A 22,090-nucleotide genomic window follows, 5' to 3' on the forward strand; every position below is an offset into this window, starting at 1 on the left:
CCACTACTGAGGTACATTTCGGCAGCGGCAGTAGCAGCAGCAGGAACTCCCCCAACCATGAACACCCTGGTACGTACTTGCCGTGGTGTTGATGCACCACTCACGCAGACTGAAAACCCTTTGCTGGTACTTTCCTGTTACATTACACTAGTAGGAAAATAAAGCATTGCCTAAGATTACTTCTCGTATTTCAGATCGTCCTTAGCGCCGTCCTGGCCGTGGCCGTGGCTAAGCCCGGCTACGTGGGCGCCGCCCCCGCCGCAGTCGTCGCCCCCGCGGCCTACGCCGCCCCCGCGGTGGTGGCCGCCCCCGTGCACGCCGGCTACGCCGCCTACGGCCCCGCCCCCGTCGCCGTCCGCTCCGACGGATACCTGGTGGACACCCCTGACGTTGCCGTCACCAAAGCCGCCCACCTGACCGCCGTCGCCCAGACTCAGGCCCGTGACGCCGTCGTCAACGGCGCCGCCGCCCTGGCCGCCCACGCCTACGCTGCCCACGCTTACGCCGCCCCCGCTGTAGCGTACGCCGCCCACGCTCCAGTGGCGTACGCCGCCCCCGCCGCCTACGCTGCGCCCGGTGCCCTCGCAGCTGCCGCCCACCTCCACGCCAAGGCTGCTCTGCTGGGCTGAAATGTCTGATTAATCTTCCCTTCATTACTTCTCTATCTATGTCGTATAAAAATAAATAAAAAAATCACAAAACAAATTTTATGATTCGTTATTTCCTTTCCCACTGTCATTCTGCAACAAGTAATACATTGTCTTAACATCACGCTACAAACTCAGGAGTTTCCTAAAATGTTGGCTGCTACATTTTTCTGTTCTAGGAGCACTGTTTTTCTTGATTTGTATCCGTAATGTGCCAGAAATCACAACAGATGAGTCAGGCAATATTTCAGTTTATGAATGACACGAGTTTCGTACATTCTTGGAATGAAACGTAAATAATTTAGCAAATATCGAAGTGGCGTCTTCAAGAATGTGGTTCGCAGAGGGCACATGGTCTCCTAACTCTAAGAACTCAAGTCTCGTGCTATTAGGTTGTTGCATGTTCATAGTGTTTTAGCTTTGGATGTCGGTCTTCCGGCTGCTGTGGGATTGTTTATTGATTGTCATTTCTTATTTGTAGTTCACTGCTGCTCTTAGAGTTTACAAAATGGCTTTGAGCACTATTGCGACTTATCTTCTGAGGACATAAGTCGCCTAGAACTTAGAACTAAGTAAACCTAACTAACCTAAGGGCATCACACACATCCATGCCCGGGGCAGGATTCGAAACTGCGACCGTAGCGGTCACTCGGCTCCAGACTGTAGCACCTCGAACCGCACGGCCACTGTGGCCGGCTAAAGTTTACATATTGTCATTTTGACACTTACAGATAGTGAGTGGACGCTAGAAAATGCAGTGTCAAGTACATTTCTGATATACTCAAAAATGGTTCAAATGGCTCTAAGCACTATGGGACTTAACATCTCAGGTCATCAGTCCCCTAGACTTAGAACTACTTAAACCTAACTAACCTAAGGACATCACACACATTTATGCCCGAGGCAGAATTCGAACCTGCGACCGTAGCGGTCGCGCGGTTCCAGACAGTAGCGCCTTTAACCGCTTGGCTACCACGGCCGGCTCTCTCCGTTTTCAGGAAGACCTTCGTCGTTTAATGAACATCGTTTAAACACGATAATCCACAACGATCCAATTCAGTTTACTCGAGAAGTGGCATATGTGATGAACTGTGACCATTCGTATGCATGCAATTGGGAAGATTAAAAATCGGATGTATGGGTACTTCATGCTCTAAGCCAGAATCACAAAAAGTCAGCTGATGGTCATACACGTATGTGCCTATCTGCTTGCTCGTCATCAATTGGCTCGTAAACAACATCGATGATTCCTATCCTGTCCCTTTACTGGTGACGAGAAATGGTGTCTTTTGGCTAGCGTAAGGAAAAGATGGTGATGGTTGAGCACAAATTAAACAGCAACATTCCTTACGAAGACCTGGGCGCATCCGCAAAAGATAATGTTATGCATCTGGCGCCGCAGTGACAGTGTGGCGCACTACGAATTGCTTCCCAGATGTGTAAACATCACCACTGACAGTTGCTGTCAACAAATGAGACGTCACGCAGACGCAATGCGAGAACAACTACTGACAAAACTGCCTGTGAAGTGATGTTATTCCACTATAACGCCCTCCCGAATTCTGCTTCACTGGCAAAATACACTATACACATGTTGGGTTGGGGAGTCATTCCGCACCCACATTATTCGTCTGATCTTGCGGTCTCAGATTCTCACCTTTTTCTCTCTCTATCTAACAGCTTTCTAGGAACTACCTCTTGGGATGAAAATGAGCTCCGAGTTCTTCTCCTGCAAACCATGTAATTGCTTCAGTCGCGGAATCAAAAAGCTATCCCAGTGTTGTAAATAATGAAGAAGAATATATTATTGATGACGAAAGTGTCTGTCATGCGTCTCTGTTGTGTTTATTAAACTTTGGGAAAAACTTCACGAACTTATGCACCAATTTCTAACACAAGACTAGAAGAAAACATAAACGTCGAACATTTCTTCTGGTTATTGGGTCTGAATGTAACGGAGAGCCTCGTTTGATATACCACAGTCAGCATTGTGTGCAGAAACTGATGTAGTTACTACAGTAACCTTCTCTGCCATTGCAACTGATATTGGAAAAGGTCACTAAAGGCCTTGCTGCTGTGCCCCATACCACCATATCATCATCATCATTCTCATTTGAGATTGGAAGTCTTCTTTACTGTAGTCATTTTCGTTCTATTAATGCTATAATGCCTTGTTTTGTGGCAAATATTTTCATTTACAAATAATCGTCTTCGGCTACAATATGAATATTAAAACAATTATTTTCGCAGAATCTGTATTGGCTTTTCTCCAACACTCTCCGAGTTTGAATGGCCCTCTCCACTCTCTCTATGCTTGTAATATGGGCCCTCTTGGAGGAGACTTCAGAGTTCACTATGGAAAACAGGGAAAAGAAAGCTGTTTGCATTTGGATAACACATGCTTAGCCATCGTTTGTACTATCCTACGGTTTCCATTTTCATTAGGTTACTACAAAAATCAGTAATGTAGTCAGTCGTGAGCCGATATTAATTGATCTTTGAGGTGTCAGTTTCGACTTCATTGAATCTTCTCAAACAGGGAGAAAAACTAGCTTCCGTCGCAACAGCAATTACGTATTTATACCAAAACTTACAAAACAGATCCGCAGTGTTGTCTTTCCATAATTAAGGAAACTCGTGCAGAAACACTTTGTAAAATGCTGAGAGAAAGAAGTATTATTGGGAGGAAATTTTGGGATCCAGACAGAAATTAAATAAATCACCTGTGATATCCAATTTGCCTTTAAAATTATGGTAGTGCCTGTATCATTCACTGAGGTGACAACGAACTCGGGATAGCTATATGCACATACACTGATGGCGGCAGTATCGCGTACACAAGGTATAAAAGGGCAATGCATTCGTGGAGCTGTAATTTGTACTCAGGTGACTCATACGAAACGTTTTACGGCGTGATTATGGCTGCAAGTGGTAATTAACAGTCTCTGAATGCGGAATGGTAACTGGAGTTAGACGCATGAAACATTCCATTCCGGAAATCGTTAGCGAATTCAGTATTCCGAGATCCATAATGTCAAGATCGTATCAAGAATACAAAATGCCACGCATTCTCGCCAGCGACAACGCAGTGGCGAAAGGCCTTCACCTAAAGATGGAGAGCAGCGGCGTATGCGTAGAGTTGTCAGTGTTAACAGACAAGTAACACTTCCGGAAAGCGTTTGACTCGGTGCCCCACTGCAGACTCGTAACTAAGGTACGAGCATATGGGATTGGATCCCAAATATGTGAGTGGCTCGAAGACTTCTTAAGTAATAGAACCCAGTACGTTGTCCTCGATGATGAGTGTTCATCGGAGGTGAGGGTATCATGTGGAGTGCCCCAGCGAAGTGTGGTGGGTCCGCTGTTGTTTTCTATCTACATAAATGATCTTTTGGAGCGGGTGGATAGCAATGTACGGCTGTTTGCTGATGATGCTCTGGTGTACGGGCAGGTGTCGTCGTTGAGTGACTGTAGGAGGATACAAGATGACTTGGGCAGGATTTGTGATTGGTGTAAAGAATGGCAGCTAACTCTAAATATAGGTGAATTAATGCAGGTGAATAGGAAAAAAAATCCCGTAATGTTTGAATAATCCATTAGTAGCGTAGCGCTTGACACAGTCACGTCGATTAAATATTTGGACGTGACATTGCAGAGCGATATGAAGTGGGACAAGAATGTAATGGCAGTTGTGGGGAAGGCGAATAGTCGTCTTCGGTTCATTGGTAGAATTTTGGAAAGATGTGGTTCATCTGTAAAGGAGACCGCTTATAAAACACTAATACGACCTATTCTTGAGTACTGCTCGAGCGTTTGGGATCCCTATCATGTCGGATTGAGGGAGGACATAGAAGCAATTCAGAGGCGGGCTGCTAGATTTGTTACAGGTAGGTTTGATCATCACGCGAGTGTTACGGAAATGCTTCAGGAACTCGGGTGGGAGTCTCTAGAGGAAAGGAGGCGTTCTTTTCGTGAATCGCTACCGAGGAAATTTAGAGAACCAGCATTTGAGGCTGACTGCAGTACAATTTTACTGCCGCCAACTTATATTTCGCTAAAAGACCACAAAGATAAGATAAGAGGGATTAGGGCTCGTATAGAGGCACATAGGCAGTCAGTTTTCCCTCGTTCTGTTTGGGAGTTGAACAGGGAGAGGGGATGCTAGTTGTGGTACGAGGTACCCTCCGCCACGCACCGTATGGTGGATTGCAGAGTATGTATGTAGATGTAGATGTAGACTGCGTGAACTAACCACAGAAATCAAAGTGGGATATAGGAAGAATGTATCTGTTTGGACAGTGCTGTGAAATTTGGTGTTAATGGGTTATGGCAGCAGACGAACGACGCGAGTGTCTATTCTAACAGCACGACATCGCCTACAGTGCCTCTCCTGGGCTCGTAACCATATCGGTTGGACCCTAGACGAATGGAAAACCATGGCCTGGCCAGATGAGTCACGATTACAGTTGGTAAGAGTTGGTGGTAGTGTTGAAGTCTGGCGCAGACCCCACGAAACTTTGGACCCAGATTATCAACAAAGGACTGCGCAAGCTAGTGGTGGCTCCGTAATGGTATGGGCTGCATTTATATGGAATGAACCGGGTCCCTGGTCCACGTGGACACATCATTGACTGGAAATGGTTATGTTCGGCTACATGGCAACCATTTTCAGCCATTCATAGACATCACGCCCCAAAACAACGATAGAATTTATATGGTTGATAATTCTGGACAATTTAAGCGAATGGTTTGACCACCGAGATCGGCCGACATGAATCCCATCAGACATTTATGGGGCATAATTGAGAGGTCAGTTCGTGTACCAAAACCTGCACCGGCAATATTTTCGCAATTATGGACGTCTGTAAAGGCAGCGTGGGTCAATATTTCTGCAGGTGGCTTCCAGAGACTTGTTGAGTCCATATCATGTCCAGTTGCTGCATTAAGCCGAGCAAAAATAGGTCAGACACGGTTTTGGGTGGTATCCTATGATTTTTGTCGCGTCAGTGTAAGCATGTCGTTAAAGCTTAGTTTCAGAATTATTTTAACAGTGGTATGGAATTAGTCTTCCTAAGAATTCCTCTTACAGTAAACAGCACCAGCCTAGAATTGCTACTCTCTGCATGGCTAGGCTTTGATAAGAAGGACCGGTGACATGACATTCAGCTCACGTGCAGGAATATAATGTGCGACTGAGCTGGGTGGACGGAGCTTAAAACTTCACAAAGAGAACAATTTGTTGTTAAAAATAATACTCTAAGTGGTTTACACAGTCTGACAAAAAAAGTGAAGCAAGTAGAAGTGGAGGAGGAAACGAAGTGAAATTACACAGGTTGAAAAGTATTTTATGTACTTCCAGTTATTACAAAGTTGAATCAAATTTACAAATAACTTGACAGTACGAATCCACATATCAGTATGATGTTACACCCCTTCTGACGTGGATTCATGCCTGATACGGATTGCAGGGACGTCATAAAGCCATTAATTCCCCCCCCCCCCCCCCCCCTGAGGCTACATGGCCCACGAAAGTTGTAACTGGATGTTGATGTCCTCGATGCAGGCACCGGAACAGAGTCGATGACCGAGCTGGTCCCACAAAATCTAAAACTGTACACTAAAGAAGCTATTGCGTGAAACTCGTTATTATACACTGCCATAACAGTGCTGTAATGCGCGAAGTCGTAGTACGTATCTTGCAATTCTGACACAGAAAACTAAGACAGTAAAAGTGTGCATAAAATTACAAACTGAACTTTGACAGAATAGTACCGAAAAATGCTTCATTTAAGATACTCTGCAAATTCACGAACCCAAACTAAGTACAATTCCGAATCCTGAATGACACACATACGGACATGTGATACGGCACGGTAAGGGTAAGAATTTCTGAGAGAAGAAAAGAGATATGAACTAAGCTTTAATTCGACTGACCCTTATTATAATTTATAAAGCTGGGATTGACTGTAAATAATCTTACTGTGCCCTATCACTTATGTCTACATCTAGATCTAAGTGATTACTCTGCTATTAAATGAACCACCTTCAAGCTGTCTCTCTACCGTTCCTATCTCGAATGGCGAGCGGGAAAAACGGGCACTTAAACTTTTCTGTGCGTGCAATGATTTCTCTTACCTTATCGTGATGATCATTTCTCCCTATGTAGGTGGGTGCCAACAGAATGATTTCGCAATCGGAGGAGTAAACTGGTGATTTAAATTTCGTGAGAACATCCCGCGCACTGAAAAACGTATTTGTCTTAATGACTGCCAGTCCAATTCACGTATCATGCCTGTGACACTACCTCCCCTGTTTTGCGATAATACTAAACCAGCCGCCCTTCTTTGTACTTTTTAGATGTCATCCGTCAGTCCCACCTGATACGGATCCCATACCGCACAGCAATACTCCAGAACAGAGCGGACAAGCGTGGTGTAAGCAGTCTCTTTAGTGGCTCTGAGCACTATGCGACATAACTTCTGAGGTCATCAGTCGCCTAGAACTTAGAACTATTTCAACCTAACTAACCTAAGGACATCACACACATCCATGAACGAGGCAAGATTCGAACCTGCGACCGTAGCGGTTGCCCGGTTCCAGACTGTAGCGCCCAGAACCGCACGGCCACTCCGGCCGGCAGTCTCTTTAGTAGACCTGTTGCACCTTCTTGTTAAGTGTTCTGGCAATGAATCTCAGTCTTTGGTTTGCTCTACCCACAACCTTATCTTTGAGATTGCTTCAATTTAGAGTATTTGTAACTGTAATCCCTAAGTATTTATTGGAATTCACAGCCTTCAGATTTGTGTGACTTATCGTTTGATCGAAATTTAGTGCATTATTTTTTTGTACCCATGTGAATAACTTCACACTTTTCTTTATTCAGGGTCAATTGCCACTTTTCGTACCATACAGATAACTTAGCTAAATCATTTTGCATTTCGTTTTGGTCATCTGATGAATTTACAAGATGGTAACTGTTAGCATCATCTGCAAACAATCTAACAGGGCTACACAGATTGTCTGCTACGTCGTTAATATAGATCAAGAACAACAGAGAGCCTATAACACTTCCATAGGGAACGCCGGATATTACTTCTATTTTACTCTATGACCTTCCGTCTATTACTATGCACTGTGACCTTTCTGTCAGGAAATCACGAATCCAGTCGCACAACTGAGGCAATATTCCATAGGCACGCAGTTTGGTTAGAAGACGCTTGTGAGGAACGCCGTCGAAAGCTTTCTGGAAATCTAAAAATGTGGAATCAATTTGACATCCCCTGTCGATAGCACTCATTATTTCTTGAGTATAAAGAACTAGTCTTCTTTCACAATAACGATGTTTTCTGAGTCCGTGCTGATTATGTGTCAATAAATCGTTTTCTTCGAGGTTATTCATAACGTTTGAACACAGTATATGCCCCAAAACCATATTACAAATAGACGCTAGTGATATGGGCCTGTAATTCACCGAATTACTCCTATTTCCCATTTTGGGTATTGGTGTGACTTGAACAATTTTCTAGTCCTTAGGTACAAAACTTTCAATGAGCGAGCAGTTATATATAATTGCTAAGTATCGAGCTATTGTATCAGCATACTCTGAGAGGAACCTGACTGGTATACAATGTGGAGCAGAAGCCTTGCCCTTATTAAGTGATTTAAGCTGCTTTGTTACACCGAGGATATCTACTTCTACGTTCTTCATCTTGGCAGGTGTTTTTGATTGGAATTCAGGAATATTTACTTCGTCTTCTTTGGGGAAGGAGTTTCGGAAAACCGTGTTTAAAAACTCCGCATCAGTGGCACTGTCATCAGTGACTGCACCGTTGTTATCGCACAGTGAAGGTATTGATTGCGTCTTGCCATTGGTGTGGTTTATGTATGACCAGAATCTCTTTGGGTTTTCTGGCAGATTCCGAGACAGAGTTTCGTTGTGGAATTTATTAAAAGCATCTCGCATCCAAGTACGCGCTATACTTCGAAATTCTGCAAGACTTTGCTGTTCTTAGGTATTTTGCCTTATTTTAAATTTGGCATGCTTTTTTCGTTGCCTCTGCAACAGCGATCTGACCCGTTTAGTGTGCCACGGGCGATAAGTACCATCACTTGTTAGTTTATGTCAATTGCTGTCGATACTATCTCTTTGAAATCATTCCACATCTTTTCTACGCTTATGTGAGCAGATCTGAAGGAGTGGAGACTATCTCTTAAAAAGGAGTTAATAGCATTTTTATCAGCTTTTTTAAATAGATGTACTACGCGTTTCTTTTTGGTATTCAGCCAGGAAGCAACTGCCTTGTGGTCGCTAATCCCTGTATTCGTCAGGATACTCACCATTTGTCCAGGATTTTTTGTTGCTAACGGGTCAAGTAGGCTCTCGCAACCGTCTGAGAAAGCATTCAGTACAATTTCGGATGACGTTTCATGCCTGAGGCCGGTTTTAAACATATAGACTGCCTTTAACAAATTTTAGTGACTCACCTAGTGGTAACAGAAACTCGAGATTGTCCGAATGTAGTGAATGCAGTGCAGCAGCAAAGTAGCTAAAGAAAAACTTGCCCAAGTGCAATGCAAGATAAAGCAACTATGCCAAGCACATCATACTTTAAGCCTTAAGTACCTGTGTACCTCTAAGTGCAATGCAGTGACACTCGATTACAGAAGAAAACTTTACTATCCTAAATGATATAGAAGAGACGAACATTGAGAAAAAGCTGTTATGAAACTGACTTTTCATGATAACAACAATATTTACGAAATTCAGTTCTTATAAAAAGCATAACTCTGCCATGTAGCTCGTTATTTAAATGGTAAAGGCGTGGTGAATTTCTTACTCTGAGTCCAAGCCATGGGAGTGGATGATTTTGTTTAATCTCGTCTCGACAATCAAATTAACCGAATCATCCCGAAAATTGGCCTTTCTCAAACTCATCGTAAAGTACATGCTAGCAATGAATGGAGCGGCATTTTACTTGAATATCTTCACACTTCTAAAATCAGTCTTAGCACACCATATCTGCAAAAACTAACATCTTCGGCGCTTGCATCTCTTTGTGCTGGTAACTATTTTCCCAAACCGCTAAGCAGGTACTTACAGACGTTTCTAGGTCAATACAATGGGTTGTGACTTCATCTGACGAGATGACACTCATGGATCATATATACACCACCTGACAAAAAAAGAATCGTAGCACACTGAAGACGTCGTAGAATGTCGAAGTAGCTTCGTGTACGTACGCACCAGCGGCGATGATGTAAATGACTGGATTTTAATTCTCTGTGATAGGTACAACGACCTCTAGAGTCCATTAGTATTGTTCGTCTATATTGTTCTTATCAAGCCTGATAGGATAGACACTGAAGAGCCAATGAAACTGGTACACCTGCCTAATGCTGCGTAGGGCCCCGCGAGCGCGCAGAAGTGCCGCAACTCGCAATGGCATGGACTCTACTAATGTCTGAACTAACGCGGGAGGGAACTGACACCATGAACCCTGCAAAGCTGTCCATAAATCCGTAAGACTACGAGGGCGTGGAGATCTCTTCTGAATAGGACGTTGCAAGACATCCCAGATATGCTACATAATGTTCATGTCCGAGGTGTTTGGTGGCCGGCGGAAGTGTTAAACTCAGAAGATTATTCCTGGAACCACTCTGTAGCGACTCTGGACTTGTGGGGTGAGGCATTGCCCTCCTGGAGTTGCCTAAGTCCGTCGGAATGCACAATGGACATGAATGGATGCAAGTGATCAGACAGGATGCTGACGTACGTGTCACCTGTTAGAGACTTACGTAGACGTATCAGAGGTCCCATATCACTCCAACTGCACACGCCCCACACCATAACAGAACTTCCACCAGCTTGAACAATCCCCTGCTGACATTCAGGCTCCATGGATTCATGAGGTTGTCTCCATACCCGTACACGTCCATCCAGTCGATACAATTTGAATCAGGCGAAGTGTTTCCATTCATCAACTGTCCAATGTCGGTGTTGACGGGCCCAGTAGAGGCGTAAAGGTTTCGGTAGTGCAGTCATCAAGGGTACACGAGTGGATCATCGGCTCCGAAAGCCTATATCGATGATGTTTCGTTGAATGGTTCGCACGCTGACACTTGCTGATGGCCCAGCATTGAAATCTGCAGCAATATGCGGAAGGACTGCACTTCTGTCAAGTTGAACGACTCCCTTCAGTAGTCGTTGGTCCCGTTCTTGCAGGATCTTTTTCCGGCCGCAGTGGTGTCGGAGATTTGATGTTTTACCGTATTCCTGATATTCAGGGTACACTCGTGAAATGGTCGTACGGGAAAATCCCCAGTTCATCGCTACCTCGGAGATGCTATGTCCCACCGCTCGTGCGCCGACTATAACACGACGTTCAGACCCACTTAATTCCTGGTAACCTGCCATTGTAACAGCAGTAACCGATCTAACAACTGCGCCAGACACTTTGTCTCTTGTATAGGCGTTGCCGACCGCAGCGCCGTATTGTGCCTGTTTACATATCTCTGTATTCGAATGTACAAGCCCATACCGCTTCAGTGTATGAGGGGTGTGAGCAGCATCAAATGCTGAGTGACCACAGTGGAGGAAACGGAGATATCACCAACTCTTGTGAGAAAGTGTTATCACACCTGACAAAATTTGAAAGGGAACTCATTGTGGTTCTCCAGTTGGCCCGCTGGTCGAATGGTGTAATATCCACTTACGTGGAGGCAAAATTCTGATAAGACAGTGGCCGGATGTTGGTCTGCATGGGAACGTGTGGGTGAGCATGCTGGGGTCAAAATTTTGGTCGAACATGTCTTTCCACGACAAGGGAGGATCGCGGTATTGCGCACCAAGTACATCGTAACCCCTTCACATCTGGGCCAGTTATCCGAGAACAAGCAAGGAACACCTCCAACGTACTGTGTCATCCTGCAACGGGTCACGTCGTCAATGCTAAATTATTCGAAAACGGCACAACGCATCGATTTCTTTTCTGAACAGTTGTTTCCAGCACAACCTTCTCTGTAACACCACAACAAGCTATTCAGACTCGATCTGTACGATATAACCCAGTGTTTGGCCACATCTGCTGTGACACAATGAAGACTATGTCACAGGGCGGACAGCACTTTCGATCCGGCTTTTGTTTCTTGCAGCATTGGATTCTGAAGCATTTGAAAATGAGTTCGATTTCAATATGTGGTTACAATTTCTTTTTTAATGTACTTGTTTTCTCTCACGCTTCAGCACCAACTTCCGTCGAATTGCCAAATTCCCCGTTGCCTGCCATCTATAGACTACAGTCCTGTTGGAGTTATAGTGTGGATGACGATTATCGCGTTATTGATCTTCGTTTTCCTGACGGCTTGCTTGTATTGGGACCTTTGCCTAATGGATGGAAAAGGGTCTGCGAACTAATGAATAATTCAGAATAAGATTTTCACTCTGCAGCGGAGTGTGCGCTGGTATGAAACTTCTTGGCAGATTAAAAGCGTATGCCGGACCGAGACTCGAACATTCTGAAACATCCTCAAGGCTGTGGCTAAGCCATTTCTCTGCCATATCCTTTCTTCCAGGAGTGCTAGCTCTGCAAGGTTCGCAGGAGAGCTTCTGTAAAGTTTTGAAAGTAGGAGACGAGGTACTGGTGGAAGTAAAGTTGTGAGGATGGGGCGTGAGTCGTGCTTGAGTAGCTCAGTTGGTAGAGCACATGCCCGTGAAAGGCAAAGGTCCCGAGTTCGAGTGTCGGTCCGGCACACAGTTTTAATCTGCCAGGGGTTTCAGACTAGTACACACTCCTGTTGAACAGCTCCAGGCAATGTGGACCTTCGGGAAGCTGAAAGGAAATCTCAATGGATTGATTCGTATGTTGGGCTCAAGGTATCAGTGGTGATTGGGTTGTTTCGGGGAGAAGACCAGACAGCGAGGTCATCGATCTCATCGGATTATGGAAGGACGGGGAAGGAAGGCGGCCGTGCCCTTTCAAAGGAACCATCCCGGCATTTGCCAAGAGCGATTTAGGGAAATCACGAAAACCTATATCAGGATGACCGGACGCGGGAGTGAACCGTCGTCCTCCCGAATGCAAGTCCAGTGTGCTACCCACTGCGTCACCTCGCTCGGTATATCAGTGGTGAGTCGCTGCATTCAGCAGTGGCCGAGCTAGCGTTATCCAGGGACGAAACCCGGGCAAACGTTGCATCTATTCTATCATAAGGGAATACTGGGGATCGTCTGCTTGCAGCAGGACTAAGATCACTTGTGCCCTATCCAGGCTCCTACTGACCCCTCGTCACCGCCAATCATGGCTACTCTGATGCTGTGAGGGAGTTGACTGGAGAGTGAAATGGCACTCTGTAGCCTTCAGTGGAGAGAGTTGGTACTGTCTGTCAGCGAATGATGGACGAATAAGTGTAAGGCGAGGACTTGGTGAACTGCCTGTTCCAGAGTGGATTTGCCCACTTCAAAAAGCTCCCACCCCAGGCTTCATGGTGTAGGGAGACACCAGTCACACCTTGCGGTCACATTTGGTGTTACTGCCGGGTAAAGGAAACAGTAGCAGCTACACTGCACGGGCTGTTTGCCTCCTGCTACTTCCATTATTTCGAGGGGAAGGTGATGTGGTTTTCTAGCAGCACAAGGCACGTCGATATGCGGCTAAAAAAATATATAATATCCTGTGAGATAATTTATATACGGCCCAGTCATACTAATGTGTCCACCGACTATGTGCGACGTCACCGCGCAATAACCATTCACAGACGGCAGATGACGGCAACTGAAATCGAGCGTAGTTCAGAGGGACGCGCAAAACAGCGCAGTAGTTGTCTCATTTCGGAAACGGAGCGGTATGTCTGATGTACGGAAAGGCATGATAATTGACTTGCGGGCCAAGGGTGGAAGCATATCCGAACCAGATAAGTTTCTAAACTGTTCGGTTGTCGCTGTAGTTCGAGTTTACTTTGCCTCGTAAAATTGCGCTCTCTAAAACTGGTGCTGAAGCAATTGCGGTGATACACAGGTCACAGATTACAGGGGTGAGCGAAAGCTGCGGAGATTTGTACGTGCGAATAGACGTGCAACTGTTGGGTATCTGACTACCCACATGCAACAAGGTGCCATCGAGAGCGTCTCCTCAACGACTGTTCAGCGAACGTTGCTGCATATGGGCCACCGCAGCAGGCGCCTGGTAGATGCACCCATGTTGACTGCCGTTCATCGGGGACGAAGGCTGCAATTTGCACGCCAGTGGCGCAACTGAGTGACGAACAGTGGTCTTTTCAGATGAATCACGTATTACGCTCCATCGCACATCCTCGATGATGAGTGTTCATCGGAGGTGAGGGTATCATCTGGAGTGCCGCAGGGAAGTGTGGTTGGTCCGCTGTTGTTTTCTATCTACATAAATGATCTTTTGAATAGGGTGGATAGCAATGTGCAGCTGTTTGCTGTTGATGCTGTGGGGTACGGGAAGGTGTCGTCTTTGAGTGACTGTAGGAGGATGCAAGATGACTTGGACAGGATTTATGATTGATGTCAAGAATGGCTGCTAACTCTACATATAGATAAATGTAAATTAATGCAGATGAATAGGAAAAAGAATCGCGTAATGTTTGAATACTCCATTAGTAGTGTAGCGCATGACACAGTCACGTCGATTAAATGTTTGGGCGTAACATTGCAGAGCGATATGAAGTGGGACAAGCATGTAATGGCAGTTGTGGGGAAGGCGGATAGTCGTCTTCGGTTCATTCGTAGAATTATGGGAAGATGTGGTTCATCTGTAAAGGAGACCGCTTATAAAACATTAATACGACCTACTCTTCAGTACTGCTCGAGCGTTTGGGCTCCCTATCAGGTCGGATTGAGGGAGGGCATAGAAGCAATTCAGAGGCGGGCTGCTAGATTTGTTATAGGTAGGTTTGATCATCACGCGAGTGTTACGGGAATGCTTCAGGAACTCGGGTGGGAGTCTCTAGAGGAAAGGAGGCATTCTTTTCGTGAATCGCTACTGAGGAAATTTAGAGGCTCACTGCAGTACAAGTTTACTGCCGCCAACTTATAATTCTCGGAAAGACCACAATGATAAGATATTAGGGCTCGTACAGAGGCATATAGGCAGTCATTTTTCCCTCGTTCTGTTTGGGAGCGGAACAGGGAGAGAAGATGCTAGTTCTGGTACGTGGTACCCTCCGCCACGCACCGTATGGTGGATTGCTGAGTATGTATGTAGATGTAGATGTAGATGAAAGGAAAAAACCATGCAACAATTGTCGGAAGAGTGCAAGCCGGTGGAGAGAGTGGTATAGTTCTGGGAATGTTTTCGTGGCATTTCACGTCGTTCTGGAGGGCACAGTGGATCAACACATGTAAGCATCTATCCTTGTGGCTATGTTCACCCCCACACGAAACTTGTTTTTCCTCGATATGATGGCATCCACCAGCAGGCGCGTACTTCGAAGACCACCAGAATGAGTTTATCGTACTTCGCTGCCACCAAACTCCCCAGATTTAAACCCAACCCAGAGTCTGTGCGACCACCTCAACCGGGATATCGTGCCGTGGATTCGCAATCGAGAAACCTAGAGTAGTTGACCACTGCAGTGGAGTCAGCATGGCTTTATTTCCCTGTCGGCACCTTACACTACGTCACTGAGTCTCTCCCTGCAACTCTCCCAGAGGTCCGCGTTGCAAAAAATAGACTTTTCACAGCTTTTCGCATTAACATGACTGTGGTTACTGTGGGAATCGGATGTAGATACACTGCAGCCACTAATGAACAGTCTACGACAAATTAAACTAGTAGACCAAGGGGAAGTGTACTGAAACCGTGACTGACACATCGGTTTTTTTCAATGATAGCTACTTTATGCCACAGCACCATACTAACAAAAAATTATGTTGACTGTCACTGTAATTAAATCCACAGTGGAATACTCTGGCAACGGTAGACGGTGTAGAAGGCATAACTGAATAGACATGGGATGGGAAGCAGTGGAAAAACAGTGCATTAGAATCCTGGAAGATGGCGGTTCAAATTCCTCTGGCACACCTAGATTTAGGTTTTATGTAGTTCTCGAAAATCGTTTAAGGAAAATTCCGGAAGCGTTCGTTTGAAAAGGATACGACTAATTACAGTACTCACGCTTACTCAATTTGAGTTTGTGCTCCATCTCTAATGACTTCGCTGCAGACGAAATTTTGAATCCTAGACTTCCTGTTTCACTTGAGTAGGAAATACTTGCTAATGAACCTCGCGACGCCCCGGGTTCACGAAAACTGTATAATAAACAATCCTGATAAACCAGTACGAATCTGTGACTTTGCAGAGGAATGCGCGCTAACGTGAAACTTCTCAGACAGGCTGAAACTATTTCCCACTCTCGGACTGATTCCGCACTGTGTTCTCACACTGTCCACAGTCGTAACCTGTAAGGGATTTCCAGCTTCCTGAACCGCTGAACAGCTATCATTGGAGATGACGTGACGCAGTATAGTTTATGGTGTTCTTGACGCTGACGACCTTACTAACGTTCATTGTGAATGTGGTGGCTGACTGACTAACTTACCAGTGCACAGTGTCTCAGACGTGCAGGCATTTGTTTCCGTATCGGCAGCGATCGCTGGTCCGCAGCTGCTTGTTTGACCTCTGGGTTGCCCTCCGCAGCCTTGGAACACTGGCCTACACGTGTGCACCCACAAGGTCGCCAGCGTACGGTTCACTTCGGCAGCCCCAGGCAGTCTGGCCGCAATGTACGGACTGCTGTCCGCTACATTCAGTCACAGTCAATTGCTTAAGTTTCTAAAAAATTACATATTTCCAATGGAAATTACGTGGTTCACTAGCAACTCCCTTTATTTCATTTATTACTTGTTTTTCACTGTTTTTTGCTAGAACTATCACAAAAGTACTTTAAAAATCAGTCACCGCTTTCAGTCTGCCAGTGGTCATGATCAGAGTCCATACAGATAAAACATAGCAGTCATTGTGCCGTCCACAGCTACCGAAGACCCCACTCAACGCAAGTGAATGTTCCCTGCAGTATAATACTCACCACCTCCAGCCTGCGACTCTGGCGCGTTGTACGCCCTCTGATCGAAAGTATTGGGACGCATACTTTTCTTTTTTTTTGGGTCATCACTCATCTGACTGGTTTCATTCGGCTCACCCCGAGTTCTTCTTCTGTGCCAGCCTCTTCATCTCAGAGTAGCATTTTCAGCCTACGTCCTCAATTAAGTACTGGTTGTATTCCAGTCTCTGTCTTCCTCTACGTCTATCAGTGGACATTAATATGAGATTTATCCAACCTTCACGTTTGTGATTACTTGAGATCTCCTGCGCACTCTATGAATGAGGTCAGTCATTGTCTGTGGAGGAATGGCAGCCCATTATTACATAAGAGTCTAAACCAAAGTTGACCTTCTGACTCGTACCAAAGGTGTTCCACTGAGTCCAGGTTGGGAATCTGGACAGGTGAGCCCATTTCAGGAAAGTCATTGTTCGGTAACCATGTCTCAGAGATACAGATTTGTGGCAGGACGCATTCTTCAGCTAATGCAAACAGTTATTGTCTCCGAAAAGTTTCTCTACAGTAAGTAGTATACAATGCTGTAAAATTTGTTCATATTTTTCCTCGTTTACTTAAGCCCAATAAGGGGACCAGATCTTAATCACGAAAAACGGCCCCATACTGCAATACCACCTCGCTGGTACAGTACTTCACTGTTGGCATTACAGATGATGGCAGGTAACACTCTACAGGCAATCGTCAAACCCAACTCATTCCATCAAATTGCCATGAAGTACGCTCTGGCTCATCAGATCACTGGTTTTCTGTAGAGGTAAAGCTGGATAAATGGGCCCCCACTCTGTTTTTTTTATATAACACCTTTAATTTTTAGTATAATCACCTGAAATTAACATACAACATTTCTCTAGTATGTTCTGCTATAGATACGACATGTTTTCGTCCAACTTTTTAATATTTAAAACAAAATTTTATTTTTTTCCTGATACTTTGCATTTTGTTGCGTCAAGAATTTGTGCCGGTAATATGGGCCCCAAGGTAGTTTGAAATAAAAAGAAACAAAAATTTGAAAAATATAATTTTATTTAATTTTATTGTATAATGAAAGAAAGATCCAGTCTGAACATTGTTAATTAGTCTACTGGTGGGATGATTTTCACAGCCTACGCCTAACCTATTTACAATAGTCACACACATAAGCATATTTTTCGCATCCAGCGCATTCGTTTTGAGCCCACGTCTCACAGGCTATACACTGGACCCAAAGTTCATCTTTTGTGTCCTTTGAAAAAATCCCTTCACAAAATAGACATACAGCGTCGTCAACATCAGGGACAGGAACACTAACTTTTTATTTCTTGTGCAAAGCTGGTAGGCCATGCGCCTGACGTCATTTCTGGTAAGGCCGTAGAATTTGGATTCCATAATGAGAAGATATTTAACCAGTTCATCCTCAAGTCCCTGTGGTAAAACCGGTGGAAAGCCTTTGCAGCGTGGAACGAGGGACAGAGTACACTTTAACCGCTTTTTTCAACCCCATTTTTTCTCTTTAATAGCTACAATAGCATTTGCCATATTTCCTTTGTCCCACGATTGCCGTTTCGATTTTTTTGGGTGTACAAGTTGTGTTCGAGGCATCTGAAACATAAAGAGTAGCAATATCTGATTGATTTTACGGGGCCCATAATACCAGCAGCAAAAGGGCCCATATATCCACCCTCGCCATCTTGGGAAAAACGATCTTGCCTACGGTTAGTTTGGTTCGCAACCGACGTTAATCAACGTAAAACGGTATCCCAACAGCAAGCCAAATACGTACCTTACCTTAGTTCTACTAGTAACATGTTAGAAATTTGAGTTTTATTCAAGTAAACACTAACCTTTAAAACTTTTGATGACAGCGAAAAAATTCACAGCACAACTACTCAGAAACCATGACAGCTACTACGTCTGCGCACTCTACAGTGAAGTTTGGCAACTAGTTCTAGTAGTTCATGTGCTCTCTTCTAGAATTCGTGGCCTGTACTTCCAAATATGTAGGGGGCCCATAATACCAGCAGGGGACCATTTTTCCACCTTTGCCTCTATTCCATCGTCCAGTGGCTTTGCTCTCTACACCACCTCAAGCGTTGCTTAACACTTACAGGAACGTGTGGCTTATGAGGATACTCTTCACCACCGTACCCCATTCGTTTTAACCCTCACGCACAATGACGGTGCTAGCTTGACTGCTAGTAGCCCGAAAGAGCTCACGATTGATTCCTTCCAATGATTTCATGCGATTTTTCGCAACTTCCCTACGAAATGCTCGTCAGCCCCTGTTCATCAGTACAGTGAGGTACGCCTGGCCTTTATTAAAGCTATGGTTCAAGATCACATCACTAACAGTCTACTTGGCCATATCTAGAAGAGCTGAAATGGCCTCGATGGATTTGTCACCCTGGTGACGACGTCCGACGACTACTGCACGTTCGAAGGCACTGAGCTCTTCTGACCTACTCATTGTGCTGTTACTGTTTCTCTGCTGACCACACCTTACTCCCTGCCTCCTCTTATATTGGTTTTTCCGCTTCTCGAGACATCTCGTGGCCAATTCATCATTACATGTTGCCCTGACACTTTTGATTACATAATATTTCGAGTAGCTGTCAGATGCAACAATCAATCTGTAATAAGAAACGTGATTTGGACCGACTGACCCTCGGTCGGGTCTCGATGATCCCGTGGTCACTGCAGCTGAGGCGTGACACATTACAAGGGTTGTCCAGAAAGTAAGTTCCGATCGGTCGCGAAACGGGGAAAATCCGGTAAAGCTTTGCACAAATGTGTTGGAAAGTGTCTCTAGTAAGCCCGTCGATGGTGTCGCGGAGCTCTTTTCAGTTTTGAGTGAACAGTGACCACGTAATGATGCATAGGAAATAGCGTCTCCCGCCAAATATGAGGGCCAGGTTAGAGATTTCGCCTGTGTCAGTTCCTTCTTCGTGCCCATTCTCGGCCGCAGATTGTAGTATCAATGAAGACAATCCTGCAGCGTTTCCGATGAGAAGTGTTTGATCACCCACAATACAGTCCATAATTGGCTCCCCCTAAGTCTCATCTCTGCTCACAAGAACCACTGGCTATGAAGACAAAGTTTTTCCACGGACAACGAGCAGCAGACCAGTGCAGATAACTGGCCGAAAGCACAGGCGGCTGCTTTCTATAACGAGGATATTGGGAAGTTGATACGTCACTACGAGAACACTCGAAGTTGGAGCGCCGACTATGTAGAGAAGTAGGTGGAAGATGTACCTAACTGTTGCAGATAAAAAGTTTCTCGTTTTTACTGTGGTTTCCATTTCGCGACCGATCGGAACTTACTTTCTGGATGAACTCACGAGCTTCGGACCTTTTTCTCTTTCTTCGCCACCTCATCTCGTATTTGTGTTCTAACGTTATTTGTCGCTCTCAAGGCGACCCTCGTATTATTATTTTGAAACATGTATCTCATTTAAATAAACGTTTTGAGGTGGCAGGAGTCTTGGGGTAGCAATACCCAAGTGTACAGATGCAGGTAGTACCACGTACACAAGGTATAAAACGGCAGTGCATTGGCGGAGCTGTCATTTCTACTCAGGTAATTCTTGTGGAAAGGTTTCCGACGTAATTATGGACGCATGATGGGAATTATCAGACTCCGACGCGGTGGGGTAATTGGAGATGGGCGCATGGGACATTCCATTTCTGAAATAACAAATTCAATATTCCGAGACTCACATTTTCATGAGTGTTCTGAGGATAACAAATTTCCGGCATTAACTCTCACCACGGACATCGCAGTGGTCGACGGCCTTCCATTAACGATTGAGAGCAGCAGCGGCGTTTGCGTAAAGTTGTCAGTGCTTACAGACAAGCAACGCTGCGTCAACCAGTCGGAGAAATCGATGAAGACATGCGACGAACGTATCCGTTAAGACAGTGCGGCGAAATTTTACGTTGATGAGGTGTAGCAGCAAACGAACAACCCGAGAGATTTTGCCAACAGCACGACATCGCCTGCATCACCTCTCCTAGGCTCGTGACCATGACAGTTACATCCAAGACGACAGGAAAGAAGTGCTTTAGTCAGATGAGTCCAGTTTTCAGTTGGTAAGACCTGATAGTAGGATCCGATTGTACCGTAGTCCCGACAAAGCTATCGACCAGAGTTGTCAACAAGGCGTTGGTTGTGGCTCCATAATGGTGTGGGCTGCATTTACATGGAATGCACTGGATACTCTGGTCATGCTGAACCGCTCACTCATCGGAAATGGTTATGTTCGGCCACCTGGAGACCATTTCCAGCCATTAATAAACTTCATGTTCCCAATTAACAAGGCGTTGTGTCACCATACCAAAACTGTTCTTTATTGGTTTGAAGGAGACTCAGAACAATTCGAGCGAAAGATTTAGCCACTCAGATCGTCCAAGATGAATACCATCGAACACTGACGGGAAAAAATCGAGAGATCAATTCGTGCACAAACGGAACACTTTCGAGTTAATGGACGGCTGTAGACGGAGCACGGTTCAATATTTCTGCAGGGAACTCCGAGGGACTTCGAGTCCCTATCAAGTCGAGTAACTTCACTACGCGGGGCAAATAGAGGTCCGACAACATATTAGGAAGTATCCCATGACTTTGTCTTCATAGTGTAGCGTAATGCTCGATACTAGTTCCGCAAGACAACAAATTTTTTGATGGCATTACGCAGCTGCAGTCGATATGTTACGTACAAAATGTACCCAACCTAACAGTCCTCTGAATGTAAACGATATTTCTGGTCGAGTGTTTGTGAAAGTAGTAGCATCTATTCCTGTGATATCGGAGTTAAAACCATGGATAAAGCAGAATATTCAAAACTAAAAGACACTCATTAACGTCGAAAATACTATCAGGCGGAAGTTAGAATACATGGAAAGTGATTTTAAAACAGCAAATTCCGTATTGAATCGAACGTTACAGCAGAAAATGTAGTGACAGGGATGTGAACATCTACCACAGATAACTGGGGGTTCTGAGAGCAGGGAAGATGAAGTAAAGAAAGAGCAGAAGTGCTCCAAGTAATGGTAGAAAATGTCTTACTTTAATCGGAGCTTTCGTTCGGTAGTAATAAATCAAATAGTTTAGTTCAGTGTGTGATTCAAATTCAGTATAATCTAGAAGTAATAATGAGACACTTTTTCACCGAGGAAACAAGTATTAACTGCTGGAATTATCTTAAGTAAGACAGTCGTCAACCCGAATACTGTTTTTAACACCACAGGGCTTCATTAGGCCTGTTGGAGGTGGTATGACGTTGCCTACCACCAATCGTTGAACTGACTTACGATATTAGTTCTAGGGGAACCTACGACTTAACATGAGCTGCAAACCACGGTGCCACTGAGACTTTTTCACAGAG

General features: G+C 44.9%; 1 protein-coding gene across 1 annotated transcript; it reads left to right on the plus strand.

Annotated features, from left to right (window-relative positions):
- Positions 1-705, plus strand: LOC124789435 (cuticle protein 38-like). Its single transcript, XM_047256782.1, has 2 exons — positions 1-69; positions 195-705. Exons 1-2 carry the CDS (start codon positions 58-60, stop codon positions 627-629), a joined length of 447 nt encoding a protein of 148 aa, XP_047112738.1. The 5' UTR covers positions 1-57; the 3' UTR covers positions 630-705.
- Positions 706-22,090: the final 21,385 nt, after the last annotated feature.

This window comes from Schistocerca piceifrons, chromosome 3, assembly GCF_021461385.2.
Source record: "Schistocerca piceifrons isolate TAMUIC-IGC-003096 chromosome 3, iqSchPice1.1, whole genome shotgun sequence".
In the NCBI taxonomy this organism is placed as follows: Eukaryota; Metazoa; Arthropoda; class Insecta; order Orthoptera; family Acrididae; genus Schistocerca; species Schistocerca piceifrons.